At 44.4% G+C, this 20011-nt stretch overlaps 1 protein-coding gene across 1 annotated transcript in view; it reads right to left on the minus strand.

Moving 5' to 3' along the window:
• The window catches only part of gpc1b (glypican 1b), a 59960-nt gene extending 40466 nt beyond the window's left edge, over positions 1-19494 (minus strand). The window contains exons 1-2 of the mRNA XM_078287490.1: positions 19395-19494; positions 18670-19245 (exon numbers count right to left, since the gene is read on the minus strand). Coding sequence (XP_078143616.1) covers positions 18670-18829 — 160 coding nt within the window. The 5' untranslated portion in view covers positions 18830-19245; positions 19395-19494. The remainder of the gene's footprint in view (positions 1-18669; positions 19246-19394) is intronic.
• Positions 19495-20011: the final 517 nt, after the last annotated feature.

Genomic DNA, 20011 nt, shown 5'->3' on the forward strand with positions numbered 1-20011 from the left:
TATTGCCCCTGTCATTGGAGGTGAAAATGTAATAAAGTGAGATTGGATGTGACCTTTTCTTTCAATTACCCATCTCCTTGGCTTTGCTAGTGTTAATCATAAGTGAGGTTGAGACTCGAGCCACGCACAGATAACGATGGCGAGAGGAGAGCTTCACCAACTCCTAGATAATCCTTAGCTATGTAACAGCTGGATGAACACAGCGGCACTGTTGTCACAAGAAAACCGAGGCATGAAGAACAGGTCTGTTCCCACCTGCAGCAGCATTAAAAAAAATTTTGGAAAAAAAAAAAAAAAAGAAAGAGAGTGGGAGAGGGAGAAAAGGAGGCGGCGGTTCGATAGAGGCGAAGCAGCAGTGCTTCAGAGAGTTAAGAGACTGAACATCAAAGCCTGCTTTGGGGGAAGAGAAGAGAGGAGGAGGGGGGGAAGCGGCGAGAACTTATAGGCTATGCTGCTCTCTACAGAAAGAGAGAAAGAACAAGATGTGAGAGAAAATGAAAAAAGGGAGGGATAGGGAGGAGAGAGAAAGAGAAGGTCCTTTTACTTCAGTGAAAGGACCATGTTCTTGGCAAAGTGTTATTAAGGCTGCCGTCTCCAGACAGCACGATGGGTTCCTTTACAGACTACAGTAATAACTACAGGGGCAGTCGCCAGTTAACTGCCAGGGCAGATGTCTATATCACCCAATACTGCCGCAGTGTATGACCAAGGCCTTTACAACCGTTTGAGGCTGGTTTAACTGCAAGGACAGACTTGGCCATAAAGAGGATATCTCCTCCATGTTGTCTCTCACACACACATATACAAACCCCACACACACACACATATACACACACCTAGAGGTACAATAAAACCCCTAAAACAAGGCAGATCCTGTTTGCTAAACAAGACCCGGAGACAATATAATTCAGACAAGAAGACAGACGTGCCTCAGGAGCATCTCCACAAGGACAAGCAGAGGCACATCGCACGGCCTGGAATCACATCTATCACCTTCGTCTCTCTCGACCAGAAAGATTTACTCATTAAAACCTGATTACAGCCAACTGAAAGCAAAGCTTCACTTTGGGCGGACTTTGTAGCAGTAAAGGGGACACTTAACCATCTGAGCCTGCTGCCGTTGATGCGTTTCGGCGGGTAGCAGACGAGCACCGAAGCCAGGAATTCACGGGGACGCTGGGAGGCCAGAGTCGTGTTTGAGGACAGATTATGAGCGTGACATTCCCAGGAAACTCAATTAGGAGAGATAGCATTCTAATCCGTGGGTAAACACTGAATGGATAGAGAAGAGCCCGACTGTTTCCTTGGCTCTCTCTTTTTTTTTTCTTTGTTTACCCATCATTTGCCGCCTCAGCTACTGAGGATGGGAAAATGTTGAGCAGGAGGATCCTCTACTTCCTGACTAGAGTCTACAGTATAAGACACCAAGACCTTGACCCTTATGTCGGGATCTCATGTAATCCTTAATTCTTTTGTGTTGCTGGAGTTCTACGCAAGGATGCTGTGATTTACACTGAGATGAAACTGAGTCGACGTGGTTAGTGGTTGTATTAGGCCTACAACATTAACTTTCATTACAACTCTGATTCACTGATGAAATGTTTTCATCGCAAAAACTTCCCGGAGAGGCAGCGATAACAGGGCAAAACAACATTTGGTGTAGTTTAAGCATGTGTTATCAATGCATAAGTAGACAAGATCTGCAATGAAGTGACACTTTTATCGCAACGCAATGCATCTGCAACAGCATGATTCTCCCAGCATTTGAAATAAATTAATTTCCATCAGATAGTAAGGCATTCAACGCAGTAAGTGTGATCACAGCGTTACATTAAAGAGAATGCATCAGTTTATGCTCCCTTATTTTAATATTCTAACTTCATTTAATCAGGTTGTCCCGCTGAGTTCACTCAGATCTCTTTTACAAGAGAGATCTGAGGACAAAAAAAAAAAAAACACACAAAATACGATTCAGTCACGTTCCAGCATTCAAACAGTCAGCAACATACAAAACAAATAAATATGCATTTATAGAGAGCAATCGCAAACGTCCTAGAAAATGTGACCAAACCAAGTCAAAAACCGGCCTCGCCAAGTTCATAATTTATGTGTGGAGCATTTAAATCTAACTAGTTCTGTGATCTAGTACCATAATTACTGGATTTGCAAGTAAGTCATCATGTGAAGACTGGAGATTTTGACGATTTGTAAACTACATTCTGTTCAGAAAAAAAAAAAAAAAGATGAAAAACACATTAAAGCTGCATAGACAAAACAATCAATCACTACTGCCAAATAGATCACTGCTGCCAAATACTGTAGATTACTTTAGAAATCTAAATATCAAACATGGCAGAAAACACAGCGAACGCCATGGAGGAAGTACAATTTAACTAAGAGACTACAGACGTGATCTAAACCCTCCAGCAGGAATCCAAACACAAGATTGCTAGCGTATAGATTATTGTCTATGATTTGTCATATCAAGGCTGAGTCTGCCAGTGACAACAGAGAGCTTGTCAGGCAGTTGGAAGCACTGTGCACGGTGGCTAAAGTGAATCAGAGCCATTAAGTGTACTCTCTGTGCCACAACATGGAGTCAGTGAGTGGTGAAACCTAAATGACCAAAAACACCTCTTCAGGCCATAACCTCTGCCATCATTTCAGGAAATCAAAAGAGGCATAACTCCTCATCATATTTGGGGTGAGAGATGCACACAGACATGTTATATAAAGTCTATACAATTTTTCAAAAACTGTGTGTGGCCGAATGAAACTTTTCTTGGCTGTTTATAATGACGCAGTATATACCAGAGGCCCCAGTCCTCCACCCATTTGTATTTTCAGCATCTGAAATTATCCACTGCTTACTCTTTCAGTATAGCCATGCAAATGCATATAGAACACTATAGTATGCATTACTGCTGTACACAGTACAAAAACAACTTCTGCTCTGGGGGCAATTAGTGAAACACCAGCTAGCAAACAGCGCTCACCATAAAGTGCTGGGGGATGCTGCATCCAAATGCTAAATGAACTGTAAACAGGCACATTATCCATTTGCATTTTACTTTTGTAATAATCAGACACATGGGATCACACTGTAGCTGTTATTCTGCATGCGTTCGAGACGGCGAGACTCTCTTTCACTCTCCCTCTTCCAAAAATGATCCACATTAACAGACCATCCAGGGCCCATGACAGTGGTGAGAAATAAAATAATAATCGCATAATGAAAGTGTGAGCGTGGTCTAGGGAAAGAGTATTTATAGCAGTATAATGGTGCATTAGGCGCTGTGTTCCCAAGAGAGAAGGGGGCCTAGGTACAATTTGTGGAATGGGTGTTGTGGGTGGTGGGGAGTTCGAACAGTCGAAGCTCCGTCTGCTAACAGCCGTTGCATGTCGTTTAGCCAGAGAGGAGCTGGTAGGCCGTCACAGGGAATAACTCTACATGTCTGTTTGAGACAGCAAATTGAGAGGCTATGGAAGGAAAGGGCTTTTAGAAAAGGTAGCAATATGGTGAAGGGGGGGATGCAAAGCAGTGTGCATTGCACACTTTTAGAGAGGTGGTCCAAAAGCACCCAAACTAGACCAAATGGAAAAAAAAGGCTTACTCTCATGTTTTTCTTTCCTAGCATTGGAATGGATCATCATATTTTATAAAATACCAATTATATAATCCTAGACATGATATCTAGAGTAGCACACCAGAAAGAATGTTCTATGCAACCCATATTGGCTACACAAGTCACCGCAACACTGTTACAGAAAGCGGCAAAAACCTACAGTCAACCACTCATTAAATTTTTTCTTCAAAAAATGTTTTTGGAAACCAATTTTATGAGTCCATCAGGCCTGGAGTGGTTAAAGCATATGGTCTGCTCAGTGTGTACAGTAAGGGAATTTAGGGCCAAAGTGTGAGTGTGTGCATGTGTGTGTGTGTGTGTACATGCGTGCGTGCCACAGCACACTGTCCCTCCCCAGAGGTCATCCCACCCTTCAGCTCTACTCCAGCCCAGCGGCTGATAAATATCACAGTCAATGGCAGATGATTTAAGTTCCCATCACCTCAATGTCACAGCCCAGTCTGCCATGGCCAAACTGCCTCGGCTCCCTGCGGGTCCACATCTCTGCCTGGCTGCAGCCCATTCAGAGGAGCAAAACGCTGAGCCGGTGCCAGCCAAATCTATTTCTCTCCTCCCCATCGGCCCAGACGCTACCTCTAATAAGCATTTGATTTCATTGGTCTGCCAAAACATGAAAGATAATAATCAAGTCAGGGATAAGGGATGGAGGGAAGGGATATGTTTGGAGAAGCAATTTGTGATTGATTTTAATTTAACGAGTACGCCTCGCTGGTGCACTCACATAAACACACACACACACATGCATTTGTGCAGTGCTTGAATGACCCGAGTCAAAGCAGTCAGAGGAGAGAGCAGAATCAGCTCTGTGTCCAAGGCATAAACAACAGTAATTGACGTCACCCAAAATCAACAGGGCCAGGGCCTGAGAAAGACAGCCAGCCAATTTATATAACAATACAAAAAACAAAACAAAGGCTCTGCAATGAGTGTGACAGCTGTGCTTAATCAAGGGAACTTAGCCAAGAGAGATACGGATAGGAAGAGATAGAGGGACCGAGACGGACTGAAAAAAGAAGAAGAACTGAAGAGAGGAGGAGAGAGAGCGAACGAGGCAAAAGAGGAAGAAGAGACATAAGACAGGAGAGAGGGAGGAAATATTAAACTCTTCTTAGAGCCGTCTCGTCTCAAACACCGAGAGCCTGAAGGAAGGGATGGAAGATTTGAGGAGAGAATGACTGTCAGGGATGGAGAGAGACTTCATCCCACGGTGAGCACACAGCTCTCTTTGCAAAACACCCCAGTATGGAACATCAAAGACTTGATGCTCCTCTTTTTTTGCGTCATCACCACATTGTGAACAGGGGTGGATTCGCCAGAACCTAGATAGAGAAAGTAGCTCATTGTTCCCCTCACCAACCTACTTTCAACAACAGCAGCATGGTTTACTCCTCTCACTCCTTCTCCATTCATTCACACTCTGGAAATCATCAATCCTATAAATGCTGTCAGATCTATCTCATAAAGTCAGCTTTTCGGGGATTAAGAAACTTTTCTCAAGTTTTTTTTTGACATTGCACAATGTGTTTTGAATACATTTTGCACACCCAGAGGTCATTAAATTTACTCAGCAACTACATCAAGACGCTGTGTGTACTTTCAAATTAAATGAAAACAGGAAGAGGTTTCAGCGTTGCAGCAGCATCATACTCTACAATAAAAGTACTGCTAATTCTCGCCAGTCCCACTCATCTTGGTCCAATCCTTCCGATCCTCCAGACCCCGGCCATTCGTCAGCAGGCGTCACAGGACAGACCAGAGCCATTCATCCTGAGCTTCCACAGTCTCCTCTGCCCAACAGGATTTGTGATTCAATTTGGCTGAGTGATGCCTTGGACCCCAGGGCCATGGGGCTGAAGCTGCTGGGGTTTGCTGGGGATGAAGGGTGCTGGGTACTACAGGGACACACAGGGCCAGACACTGTCCGATAGGGGCGCCACTACTGCTGCGTTACAGCTGGGCGAGGAGATTTACTCACATATAGGCGTACATAATCACGCACACATGCACATAAACATATGTGCAAGTCCATAGAAGGACACAAGAGCGTGTGGACATGTGTATGCAAATTGCAAAAGTGTATTCTGAGGACGTAAAGCTGGAGACAAATTGTGCTGAAGGCTAAATGTGATGTTTGGTATGAGGAGTAATTGAGGAAAAGTAGAGTAGAAGTGATGATACTGAGGTGAAAGAGACATAAAGCGAACAATAGAAAAACAGAGAATGACAGGAGGAGACAGAAATGGAGGGAAAGCGACTATTACTCTATAAGCCCTATCCATCTCTCTGTCTCCCTCTTCATCTCAGGAAGAAGGCAGCGAGAGCATGAAAGATTTACAGAGTAGGCTTTTAGTTTAAACCAGACCCTGGCCCAAAGACACACACACACACACACACACACACACTCACACATGCATACGCGCTGAATAGAGAAGAGAGACACAGGACTGCCACTGACAAACTGCTTATTGCTACAACCCAAAATAAAGTCACTGGGTAAAAATGATAAAAAAAGATCCACACACAGACACACGTGCACCAATACAAACACACACACACACACACACACACACAAGCTAGCAAGCCCTTACTCTCCCTCAGGCCCAAAACATCCTTCTGATGTGACACTGTCGAGTCAGGGATTCCACTGGAAATACACTGGTTATAGATGCCGTGCTTGACACCTTCTGCACACACTGCGCAGACATATTTCCAACTGCATAAGGTGTAAAGATGCATAGCGCAAGTGTATGCATGGCATGCTGTGTGAACAATATGAGAACCATCACAGGACCTGCAGTGTGTTTAGGGTTCAGCGGTAGCCTGAGGGTTACAGATGGCAACTTTTGCCCAGTAGATTGCCAAGCTAAAGCCCCAGACAGACTGGGGAAATCGGGGTTGGGAAAGTGAAAGCTTTATATTTAGATAAAAGCTTTGCCTTTCCTCACCAACTACTGTCAAAGTGCCCCTGAGTGAGGCACTTAATGTCCAACTGCTTTAAGTTAGTTGCTCAGAATTAAAACACCCACTGGTTAGCATATTGCTCAGCAGCTCCCAGGTGTGTGTGTATCCTGTATGTACAGTATGTACAGTATGTAATTCTGCTAAACCCAGCGACAAGCGCCCCAGGCTCTTGCTGTAAATAAGAATATGTTCTTAGTCAACTTGTCTGGTGGAATAAGGGTTAAATAAATAAATGAAAACAATGAATAAGTAAAATACATCTCACACACACACACAGTGTACAAGCAGACCCAAAAGTCTGACGCACTCATCATCATCTAAGTAATGTGCTAGAGACTTTATCTCATATAGATGCACAAAATAGCACATAGCACAACCTCTCTTTTACACACACACACACACACACACATGTTTATTACTATACTTGTGAGAACCCTGATTCATTCTCTAACCTTAACCTCTCCACACACACACACACACACACACACACACACACACACACACACGTAAACACATTGAAGAAACACATAAGAAACACACGCGGGAGCCAGCCATGCACTAAGCTTGGGTTGACAGAGTTCATTTGGAAGATGTAAAATATTTATGAGCGAAGACTCTGCAGGGGAGGAAGAAGAGATGAAAATAGAGAGGGAGAGATGGAAGTAGCGCAAATAACAAGACGTATGAAACGACGGAGAGCGGGCCTAACTAAAATGCCCTCTGTTACAGCTGAGCGGAAGAAATGTAAGCTGAATAAGTCATTGTCATTTCAAGTTCATTAGCTCGCTGCTTGCCTTCACCTCCTGGGAGGAAGGAGAGAAGGGGAGCGCACTGCAGCCTTTTAACACCTCAGAGGGGAGCAGATCAACCTTTCCTTCCCACTCCTGCTCCATCCTTTCATTGGGTTTCATTGTACTAGCACTTCACTTACAGCTGGTCAAAGAGCAAGTAGCATGTGGAGGAGATAGATACTGTTTTTAGTTGTTATATGTACTGACGTGGTATCCACAGATGGGGTCCAGGACCTTTCTCGGGTCACAATAACACAGAGATCCTGACTAAAGTGAGTAAGAGAGCCAGATAGAGTAAGAGAGAGAGATTGTGTGTGTGTGTGTGTGTGTGTGAGAGAGAGAGAGAGTGTGTGTCTGCGTGTCTGTCTTCAGCAGGAGAAGTGGAAAAAAGGACAAAAAAAAGGTCTTAGGTCATAAAAGCCATCCTATAGCAGCAAACAGGAAGACAATCGGCTGTAATTACACATTTTCCTCTGTAATTATGAGTTTTTTTACATGTGCCCCTCCTCTCACAAGGCCTTAGTAATCGTCTGGTCATTCCCTCTCTGGTCATCCATCCGCAGTCATTCACGCTATACCTCCAGATCTAAATGGCCAAGCATCTGGTCAAGCCAAATAACCAAACCGCCACGACCTACAGGGGCTTTCCTAAGCCACAAATAACTGCGAGAGATGATGTCACATAAAACCAGATTGTACTATCTAATTACAGAAAAATGTGCTTCGGAAGCAAAAACCCAACAGGAGAGCAGAGTTGTAGTGGACTCAATGAAAGTGAACGGCCCGAAGAAAGCTGCTTCAGCACAAACTGAACTAGGGGAGACAGAGGCATGGAGAGTCCGCACTGCACAGCTAGAAGGACTAATTTGGATACTCCCGTGGCTGGAAGAACTAATGATTAGGCACCCAGGACCTCTGTACTTAAAGTCAGTTATACAATGATGATCCCCCAGTGGTGCCTGAGGAGAGGGAGACATGGTGGGATCACAGAGCACTAAACCCAGCCAAGCTGTGCTTGCTAGGCCCCCAGGCAGCCAATAAGGCAACACACAGATTCCACTTTAATTACATTCAAACTCAGAGCAAAGGAAATTGGGAGTGGGTGAAAGTGAGCGTGAGAAAAGAAATAAACGGAAACCCATGTGAGAAGATTTTAAGAGAAAACCAGAAAGATGTTTGTCCATGTTGTGCGAAAATTCAGAAATCGTGTAGAGTAGCATTGACTTTAAAAGGGAGCACCACTCATATTTAGATTTCATTTGTCTTATTCCTTCATCTTTCTTCCAGAGCAAGAAACCAGAGGATTAAGGCTCTTGGGATGTCGTCAGATGTTGAGTCTAGAGCCGCTCCATAGACAATAAAGTGAGAGAGATGGTAAAGGTGACTGGAAGAGCACTCGGGGACTTTTTTGGTCTTGAATTCTTGAAACATATGGTTTTTATGTTCAGTGTAAATTGAATGGTGAAATAGATCGCAAAAAGCATAGAGCACATACCGGTCCTATAGCTCATAAATAACTATTAACAACAAACGGGCCATGTTTATGGAAAATAATCTGTAAAAAAGCAGTCAATGTCGTATAAAAAATAAAGGAATCCACAACCTTCTTTTACACGAGTAGACAGAGAAAGAGGGAAAGCTGGAGAGAGAAAGACGGCATAGGGAGAGAGAGAGAAAAAGAAAGAGAGACAGAGAGAGAGAGGGAGAGAGAGAGAGGGGGGGAAATAATGATGATAATGGAAACCAGTGCAAAATAATTTGTCTTGATGAGAGACAATCTAAAGGAACTTATGAATGCCGAGCAATAATAAGGCAAAATAATGGCATTGTGGAGAGACAAACTGCACTTGCCTACAGCGCCTGAAAAAAAATAAGAATTTATGAGGTCCTCCAAAATTGGCAAATTAAAAAGTCAAACAGAGCACTGTCAGATAGTGAGAGAATTGATAGAGCCGAGCAGAAAGTGGCAGAGACAGACTGTTCTGCATCTTAAGTGTGGAAATGTACTTCTAGTTTGGAAAGATTATGAAGAATAATGTTTAGACCTCAGGGGAGAGGAGGAGAAGCTGGATACAATGGAGATATATTCACTAGAGACTTAAAACACCTGAGATATCTCCCTCAAACACACACACACACACACACACACACACGTACAGTGGGCTTGACAACTTACAGTCTAGTTTCTACACAACTAACTGCTGTACTATTTTATTCTTCCAGGATGTCAGCTACAGCATAGTGTTTTTTAATAAGAAGCTACGGGCGGAAATAAGGGCCAGTGGTGAACAGAGCGGAACAGAAATGATTGTTTATCAAAGGGAGGTGTGTAGTTTAGGGAGGCGTGTAGTGTAGCGATTGAGTGTGTGTCCTATCTTTATTAAATCAGTATTGCGTGCGCCAAGCACTAGTGCACTGAGGTGGTGGACACATTTCAGGCATTCAACAGTGAGAAGACACCTTGCTGATTTTATTACCCACCGCTATCTTATTATACAGCCCCGATGTCTTCAGCACCTCAATTCCTAGTTCCTCTTACTCTGTTTTTTATCATTGAGAGATGGGAGGGCTGTCTCCATCAGAGGATATCCATCTAACTTAGCAATTATATGTATATATGTGTGTGTGTGTGTGTGTGTGTGTGTTTGTGCATCCCTGTGGGCCTGCTGGAGCTGTTGCCATAGTGCCATAGCCACAGGATTTCCCTTATGGGATGTGTCTCTTAGCCAAAAGAGCAAGAGTCGTCCAAGAAATACTCCGATCCACAGCTGCAGACATGTGTGTGTCGGCGTAGGGCGTGTCACCCTGTAAAATTCATACTGCGTGCCTGCACTTAATATGGTAGTGGGCATCTTGGTTTGGGTCTGTGCCATCTGTCAAGCAGTGGGAGGGAATGAGGAGAGGTAGCTGGAACAGCGCTGTATAATGCAGAAGCGCAGCCACACAGAGAGCTAATGCCGATTCCTTGTCACTTCAAATATTCACCTAGTCTACACAAAGCACTGCTAGAGGGGACATGATCCACAACAGCTTGGCCTGGCAAACACGCACACACACACACACACACACACTTACAAACTGACAACAGGGCAAAACAGAGAGCGGCGCTGACGTCGACACCAGCAAGATACACACGCGCGCGCGCACACACACACACACGCACTTACAAACTGACAACAGGGCAAAACAGAGAGCGGCCTTGACACCAGCAAGATACACACACGCGCGCACACACACACACACACACACACACACACGCCTGCCTGCCACACATCACACACAATGACAGCAGAGACAGAGGAAGCGGGTTTATATCATTCTCGCTACTTCTTTAGAAGTCATACAGAGTGCGCACATCTGTGACACACACACACACACACACACAGATGGATATACTATATACACACACTCACTCATGGACACATGGGCACGCACACATGCACGCACGCGTGCACACACACACACCAACAACAACCAGAGACAGAGAGGAGTCTTGCTGTGGCGGGGGAATTATTCTCAGTTTGACACAGCCAATTCCTCTGAAGACAAAGGAGACATACACAGACAGACTGCGGCCCCCAAAGGAACAAGACACATGCCCACACACACACTCACACACACACACACACTTTAACACACGCACACAAGCCTGTTGCAATGACACTGCAACCCCCTGTGGTGACAAAAAGGACTGGCCTGTGCTGTAATCTGTTTGTGTGCGTGTGTGTATGTGCGTGTGTGTGTGTGGGTGTGTGTGTGTGTGTGTGTGCTTGCCAAGGGAGGCCTGTACGTGTGAACTCCCACTCTCACATCAGAGGAGCAACAGAGAACAAAAGAAAAGAGGAGTGCAAAAAGAGAGAAAGAGAGAGAGAGAGATGGCAGCAGCTGTAGTGTATGACGGTCAGAGAGGAGACAGGAGATCTTACCTGTCAGGTAAGTAGGTTCATCACACTGTGAAAAGCAATCACCAATCTATCTCAGTACTCTATTTCCTCCTTTCAAGCCCATATATTACACACTGCTGCAAACCATTGTAATTTTCTGAAATTAGTCATAGGAAATAGGAAGGAAAATGTTTGTCAGACCTTCAGTTCTCTAGCCAACAGTCTGTGCTTGACTACTTTAGACCAGTGGTTCTCAACGTGGGGTCCGGGGACCACCAGGGGTCCTTGAGGGCGCTCGAGGGTTTCCGCAGCAAATTGATGAATTGTTCAACTTCAGCATTATTTCATTTACAAGAAGTGAACACAATTAGAGGATGTAGAAGAATGACTGTTTTGATCACAGTTTCTCTGTTATCTCTCTACCTACAATACAGATAGTCATGGGATTCTGGACAAAATCATATCTGACAATAAAAATATTGTCAGATTTGGGTCCGAGAGACTAAATCTCATGGAATGCGGGTCTGTGGCTCTAATGTGGACTAAATTAGGGTCCTTGATATGAAAAAGGTTGAGAATCACTGCTTTAGACTATCAACAGGTAGTACTGCAGAATAGATGTGTCTCATTTGCTAAAAGGTTTTCCCTCCCTTGTTCCCACCCCATTCAGAGTACAGAGCAACTGAACATGTTTGGACAGACTGCCCTCTAGATTTCCATCTTTCTAACAGTCCTGGGGTATGAAAAGGATCAAACAAGGAACTGCAGCAGAGAAAACATTTTGAAATGCAACTATTCCATCTTGCCTCTTTTACCTCTTTTTCTTGCTTGCTCTCCCCTGCTCGTAGCCAATCGCAGGGCGGAGCAGAGTCTAACAAGACCAAGCAGACCAGGGCAGCCCAAGTCCCAGTCAGCAGTCCACCAGTCCTCCTTTCCCTCTCTCTCTCTCTCTCTCTCTCTCTCTCTCTCTCTCCCTCTCTCTCCCTCTCTCTCTCTCTCTGGTGAACATCAAACACACTGTGGTCTGTTTCATGCTCTCTGCAGCCCATTATGGCTTAATGCTTCAAGAGGCTTCTTACTGACTTCAGCATTTTAACAACTCCAGCGCATTCAGTTGGTAGGCAAACACACATACACAAACCCATACGAACGGAAACGCACACGCAAACACACATTAACACACAGAAGCACAGATGCAGCCGGCACTCACACACACACACACACACACACACACACACACACACACACACACACACACACACACACACACACACACAGGCTTTCAACTGCAGTTGAATTATGAGCCTGTGGACTGTGATACAGAAACAACTGTTGCTTTTGCAGATGCATAGGGCCATGCTGACATTAACCTTCAAATGAGCCTGGGCCCTCTTATCTCCAAGTCGGTTAATGAGTTCCATTCACAAGGCGGCAATATGTGATTCAATGGGATCAATTAGTTAGCCACTATATGGAGAATAAGCACAGGACATCAGCCGCGAGATATTAATGCGATCGAGATTAGGCTACAGTCCAGAACAGCCACAATCACAACGCTGCCGGAGCTTATCTCAGCACGCATTGGAATTTACTATTTCTATGGTTAAGATTGGTCTGTCCATTTGTGCAGGTATGTCAAGGGAAAGGTTGAATATTAAAGGAAGGTTACACCACAAAACAACATATATCTAATTTAGTAGCTCCACAGGCAAACAGGAATGTCAGTGCTTCCGATTGGAAAAAAACAATTTTGCTCGGATATTTTTGTTTTCCTAAGTTTGGATTCAAGGATTTCCTATGTCAAAATTGCGTCACGAAACCTCACGCGGTGATTTTGAAAACTACAATTAGGGGATGGCTCTCTATTTGCTCCACGCCTCCTCCCTCTCAGGGCCGGAGCTGGTTTGTTATGGTAGTGCACAGGCTAGCAAATTAGCCAGTTAGCTAGTAAACTCTGCTTATTTCCAAAAGCTCAGGTAACTATGACTGAGTAATTTTCGGAATCCCCTTTTGTATGTGCACTGCTGAGGAGATTTTGCAAAGGAGGCAAGAATGAGCTGCAGCCACGAGTCAGGCAGCGCCCCCGGGGAAGAGCGGCTGGGACGGACGGAGGGGCCGGAGAGGCTCGGCTAACAGCGACTGGTGCTGCATGTGCGGATATTACACTCTCAATCTCTGCCCACAGAGATTGAGAGTGTAGGCTAATGGTGCAATATGGGACTGGTCACAGTTTTTGCATGAATCCATGGCTGACACTAAAGAACAACATCAACATTTCGATGCAGACATGGACAGCGGCTTTTAGAAACATTATTCAACACAACCAACAGGATAAACTTCTGCGACAGAGAAACACACCAGCCGAACAAGTCACTGGCTAAACTATGCTAACTTGACTTTTGTTGCAACTGCGCACCCAGCATGGGACAGGCATGTTTGGCTGCCTTTTCTCTCCTTATTTTATTCTAGGTGTCTTTAGGCTAGTCCAACTAAGTTAGCTAGCTTACTATGCTAGGAAACAATGTTTTTCTCTCCTCTCCTGCCTTGGTTGGCCGCACCCCCTTTTGTGAATTGGCCGCACACTGACAATAATGCCAGTGTAACACAAGGCATGTCAGAAAACTGAGTAAACAATTTCACTAAGCTGGCTACTCTGTGTGTTAGTAAAATTGGTGCATAATCCAGGCTGTTAGGCATGGTTAAGTTATGTTCAACCCTCCCAGTGTCACTGTCCTTTAATATGAGCACCCAGTGTATTTTTGGTGAATTTCTGCTGTTTTGTTGCACATTTTGAAGCCTCAGCCTGGCTGGCCGCTGCTTTTTGCTGGCAGTGGGTTCCTGCTGCATTTAACCTCTGGCTGGGAAGCTGTGTAGGGGGCAGCAAACACACCTGCAGCCATTATCTTATCATTAGCCTCAGTCAAAGAAGTGAGAAAGATGCCCAGGGAGATTTTCTACTGCGTGCGAGCGTGTGTGTGCGTGTGCGTGTGTGTGTGTGTGTGTGTAAAAATGCTTTAAGCAGTATGAGCTCACATCCCACCAAGCACAAAATAAATACAAACACACACACTCACACACCAACTGTTACAGTTACGAGACGTATACAACCCATATTCACATTCAAGCTGATTAGCTCAAAACATTTCCATACTTTTTGCTGTGGGCCAGCAGACTGATCAACCCATGTTTCCAGCCACAAGCCAGTTTTTAGTCAACAACAGTTCCTAGCAGGCCTGGTAAGCAGGCCTGTAGCACCAGTCCCACTGTATCATTAGCCTAACACTGGTTAGAGATGACACTTCAGAGCACAGAGCGACTCACAGTCAGCCTGTAGCAACCAGCAATCAAAAACAACATAAATACAGCATGAGAAAGCCCAGTGTCGTACCAAAGCGTTACCAGCCTTTCTACAGATGCCTCGTGTAGCTTGTCTTTTTGTATAGGATTATATGACATTGACTGTCTAACACTCATTGCCTGCCAGCTGCTCTCTCAAAGAATGTCTGGCGCCTCTCCCTTTAAGAGTTGATCAGAGAGAGAGAGAGATGAAGAATGTCATCCCCTGAAAGACAAAAAGATAAGTCATCAAGGCTGTAATGACGGGGTGGGACAGGGAGGGGGCAGCGCAGGGAGAAGAGAGATGAGCCTCACAAAAATCAATCATCCACTTTTGGTAAACACCATAAAAAATCTGTAGCCAAAAATGATCACACTCCACAGAGCTTAACCAACGTCAACACACTTTTTTTCAACAGCATCAATCAGTTTGCGATTACTTGATTATTTGCAACCCATTGCTTTTCATTTCGGCTCAATTGATACTGTTCCCATGGTCCAGTAAACACTGCTTCAACACAATGACATCAAACAATTCATCCTCAAAGTCAATAGCTTGTTTTCCCTTGTGGCCTTTTCTCTAGGGTAAATGACCTAAGAACAGATGACAATCCATGTTGTTATGAGGCGTATCCATATGAAAGCAATATCGTGGAATCTCTCACTAAGAATGAAGAAGAGATTGCTATTTGGGGTGGTGGTTCTCAACTAGTTGGAAAGTTAAAACTTGTGTACCTTGGAACTTCAGAGTAATCCTAGGTGTGTCTCTTTATTCAAATGTAGAAAAGGGAAAGGATAAAAATTGTTGGATCATCTTTAAAATCCTCAATCTTGGCTCTTCATTAAAATGAAACCATATTTTTTTCTAGGCTAATGTATTGCGGGTCTTGTCCAGCTTTTTTTTTGCATATGTTTATCATGTTCTTCTATATGTTTTCTTCTATACATATTCAATAAATAAAGTTTAAAGTTTACATGTACATCAATCAATTGTTATTGCAAGGATTTTCGTGTCTCGCAAAAGTGCGCAATGGCCTTGAAAAGGTTTTAAAGCCACTGGGATAGGACATAATTCACAGAATTGGGATGCGTTCGTATCTCTCATTCTCCACCCAGAGTGAATCGGGGTGATGGACTCAGCATGCGACCTTGAGTCGGGCCCAGTCAATACATTAGGCTGATCAAGCCCCGGTGTCACAGCAGGAAATATCCTTCCGCAAATGTCAGGGATCATCCTCACCATTCAGGTGGCTCATAATTTGGCAGCATAAATTAAAGCTTTCATATTTTACTGAGGTGTTTAATATGCCAGACTGCCGCGTATGAGCTGTTATTTATGCTCAAGAGCCAAGAGACGGGGACACGGAGAGAAATATTGTCGATGTGCATAGCCTCCCCTCTCCCCTCTCTCTCTTTCTGTCTTCCGTCACTTTCTGCCTCTCTCTCATCTCTCTCTTTTTCCTCACATTTCTCTGTCTCTCTTTCTGTCCCTCTGTCTGTCTCTCTGTCTCTCTCTCTCTGTCTCTCGCCCCTATTTTTTTTCTCTGACAGAGCAAGCATTGACCCCAGACTTGAGTATGCTCCACATCATTGATTGAAACAAGAGGAATAGGTGGTGTCATGACAAGACAGATTTGCTCCTCAAAGCATTATGGATTACAGACATTTGGAAGAAAAGGGGCTGTCAAAGGGACCAGCACTGGCGTTAATTCTGTCGATTGATTTATACAGTATGGTCAATCAATTTGATTAGGAGTGTCCCATTACTACTAGGCTCTCACTATCTTATGATGTATGGCATGATGACACGAGCTAACAGTTTCATCACATTACTGCCCCACCCTCAAATCTTTTAATCTCTCTCATTTTCTATCAGTGTAATCGCTATAGGATCTATGTCTTTGCATTGGACATCACGTTCCATATAGTTATGACGTACTGTTAATGTTCCATGTATGTGGCTCATTGGCTAGCAAGGATCTTGTACAGGAGTGTACTGCAATCAAGAGAATACAGCTAAATCTGTAAGCTAAAACAAAAATCCACCAAACTAAAAATTCCACAACACTCCAAAAATCCACAGCTCATTATATGGAGATTTCTGGCAAGACACAATACTCTCTGTCTTGATGATAGCCCATTTGGCACCATACAAAGTAGAGCAGTTTCCACCTATTTATCACATCTAGTACTGAACTTCAAGTGTATTTCAAAAGATATATTTACAAGGCCGTGTGTGGATAAATCTTTAAGTATGCACAAGGGATTCTAAACCCTTACAGTGTTCGAGTCGTGGTCTACCTATTGAGTTATATATAATCAACCTGAATGTATGACCTTTAGGCAAATACTGCTGGAATTCAGGCCTGAATACCTCAGTACCGTTCAGTCTGCACTAATGAACAAACATCACTGTCTTCTATGGCCAGGAACAGGGGAGAAGAGTTTATCTGTGTAGTCACACCAGCTTATCACTCCGTAGAAAATGAATTGGAGAACGTGGAAAAGGTGACTGAGACAGAATCTAGAAGGATTTTCTGGGGATAAGGGTATATTATCGGATTGGGAACTGATAGCTGTATTATAATCTAAAACTCATTTGGTGGCAAAATTCCACAGTCTCTCAGTGAGAGGCTTTAGATTGTTAGGACCTCACAGATTAGCGCCGTGCTTCTCTGATCTCAAGTTTGTGGAAGAGAGTTGTTCACATTCACTAATTTTTGCTGCCTCTGGATGTAAGTGAATGTGAATTTTAAATGGAGTTATATTCCCTTTGAATCTGCACCCAGGAAAGCAGTTGTGAGAGTATGCATGGTCATGGTCTCCTTTCTTGTCCATGCATGTACGACTGTAACTGTAGAACTAGAAATTGCAGTGAACTGCAAGTGTGTGTGTGTGTGTTTGTGTGTGTGTGTGTGTGTGCCCTGTGTGTGTGAAAGCAGTGCACAGAATTCCAGGGAAGGCACACGTGTAATCATCTGAACTGCAGAGTGGCTTGTGACTGTGTCTATGAAAAGAGCCCTCTGACATCAGACCATGACACAGGGTGCAACATCATATCTGCGCGGTTACGGCATGTGGTCAAGTGACCGCCTGTTAATTTCTAAGGAAGAATTCCTTGCAAATAGTCCAGACATACAAAGAAGGAGAAAGATTAGGGAGTAGCTTAGAGAGTAGCAGCTTAGTTTAGAGTGACTTCGAGAAATAGGGAGATGGAGAAAGGAGGGAAGAAAATAAGGTTCCATTTATGCATCAGTATTGCCCAGAGATGTCAAGTGTGAGGGATTTTAGGGGATTTACCTCCTATTTTTGATCAGGAGTCAAACAGCAATACAGTCTGTGACATGTCTGTACTCTCCTAATATCTTTTCAAAGCAGTGTTTCATCTTTAGTGATACAGTATAGCCAAGAGCTAGAGACATGAAACGCTAGACCGGCTTAAAAGAGACTGTGTAGCTGGGTAGTTGGCTCTGATAAATCGAGTCCTGCTGAGAAAGAAAGTAGCCTATAGTAGCCCAACAAAACAAACTAAAAACAAATGCTTCATTTGAAGCTAGTGGTTAACAAAACATTTTTCAACAAGTTAAAATATCCTATGGGCTACAGTGAGCACAGAGCACAAAGTCTGTGTGGAACACAAACCTATCATTTATGCATTTCTGTAGGTCTATATGTCAGATCTACACACCAACAGAAGGGGCCTGCACGAGACAGTCAAAAGTGCCACTGCAGGTGCGACTTTGGCCATATAATTGACTAATATTCCTATAGGGACTTATAGAGTCGTTGTGGTACTCAATAGTCAGTTCACAGCCACCGTGTCGCACTTTAATGTATAGCCTACTGTATCTATTATGGTGTAACTTAAAGAATTTATGTGGTACAATATTTGGACAGATAGTAGCAGCATGATATGTTCATATAGTAGCTTATCCTCATAGTTCTTTTTCGTAAGGAGGCTTGTGATCAGATTTGATCCAGAGAAAGACTGCGCACAGCGTGAACGCAACAGACTTTGATGAAGCTGCTGTATATTTTAAGGCCGCTTACCTGATATTTCGGACTGAGGGAGACCGTCCAGGGGGAATCCTTTCCCGCTGTAAAACTGTCTGATATCCGAACAACTCCGGGCTTTGCCGGTCCCTTTGTCCCCATAAGCTGGTGCCGTTAGAGAGCACAGTGCCAGAGTCGCAATGATGAAGGAATCCATCCCAGCCAGCTGCTGTGTGTGAACTGAACTCAGTCAAGTGCAAATCCGAGCGAGGAGGCGAAGCGATCGTGTTGGGTCCTCAACGGAGCGGAGACTCCCAGTCAGCAGCCGTGTGTCAAACAGAGCTACTGATTGCTGTTGCTGCGCGTAAAATATCCTCCACCTTCCTGTCCCCCTCCTGCCCCTTTAGTGCGTCTAGTGCGTCTCGTCTCCGCGCACTGCTGCACGGCACAGGAGCGACTCTTCACAGCGCACAGGTCCCGTTTCTTTCCCGAGCGCAGCGCAGGGCCGATCCGGACAGGACAGGAGCTCGTTTTGACTTGGGTCCCAAATAACTGGAGCCTTTCACGCAATGGCCAGGATGATTGCTGCTCTCTCCAGTCTTATCCACTGTTATTGAGGCTCAATTGGCTCACCTATAGGGAGGGGGAGAAGCAATAGAGGCAAGAATTAGGTTACACATTTAAAGCTGAAATAATTCAACTCATGCAGAAAATAGCACTGTATATTGCGCTGACGCCGTGCAGTCTGGATAGCGACTGTGGTTCTGTCGCCATACGCCTACCGGCAATGACAGCCCCGGGGATCTGGGTAAAGGGGTGCGCACAGAGAGTTACCGCAGCTCTATAACCCGTTCAGGTTTTACGGAACGATGCTATCCCAGCGCTGCCACTCGGTGGAATGAGGAGGAGGAGGCGGGGGGAAGAGAGAGAGAGAGAGAGAGAGAGAGAGAGAGAGAGAGAGAGAGAGAGAGAGAGAGAGGGCGACTGCACGAGGTTACATGTTCCTTCCTGACATTTGTGCTTTATTCTCTCTCATCTTAAATATTATTTTTAGAAGAACATTTGCTCTTTTAGTTGGAGGGGCCTACATATGTCTAACATGATTGATTGTTAGGTTCAGGTTCGGTTTTATATGGCCTTTTGTCTGACATTTTCTTTTCACCTACAATGGTAATGAGCTAGTTGAGTGTGCTTATTTGTGCTGTTTGGTGTATGACAACACGGTCCAGCCTAGTTCAGAGTGAAAGAATGTGCACTCATGTGTCCTGACAGCTAGATCGCTGCAAGCCAGGTGTCACAGGTGGACCGTGGGCGTGTCCTCGACCCCAGGCATCCACCCACCAACACAGGTCAATGTTAAGTTGCTCTCCTCCGGTCTGCTGCGAGTATCTGTGTGTGT

Source organism: Centroberyx gerrardi, chromosome 13, assembly GCF_048128805.1.
Source record: "Centroberyx gerrardi isolate f3 chromosome 13, fCenGer3.hap1.cur.20231027, whole genome shotgun sequence".
Classification (NCBI taxonomy): Eukaryota; Metazoa; Chordata; class Actinopteri; order Beryciformes; family Berycidae; genus Centroberyx; species Centroberyx gerrardi.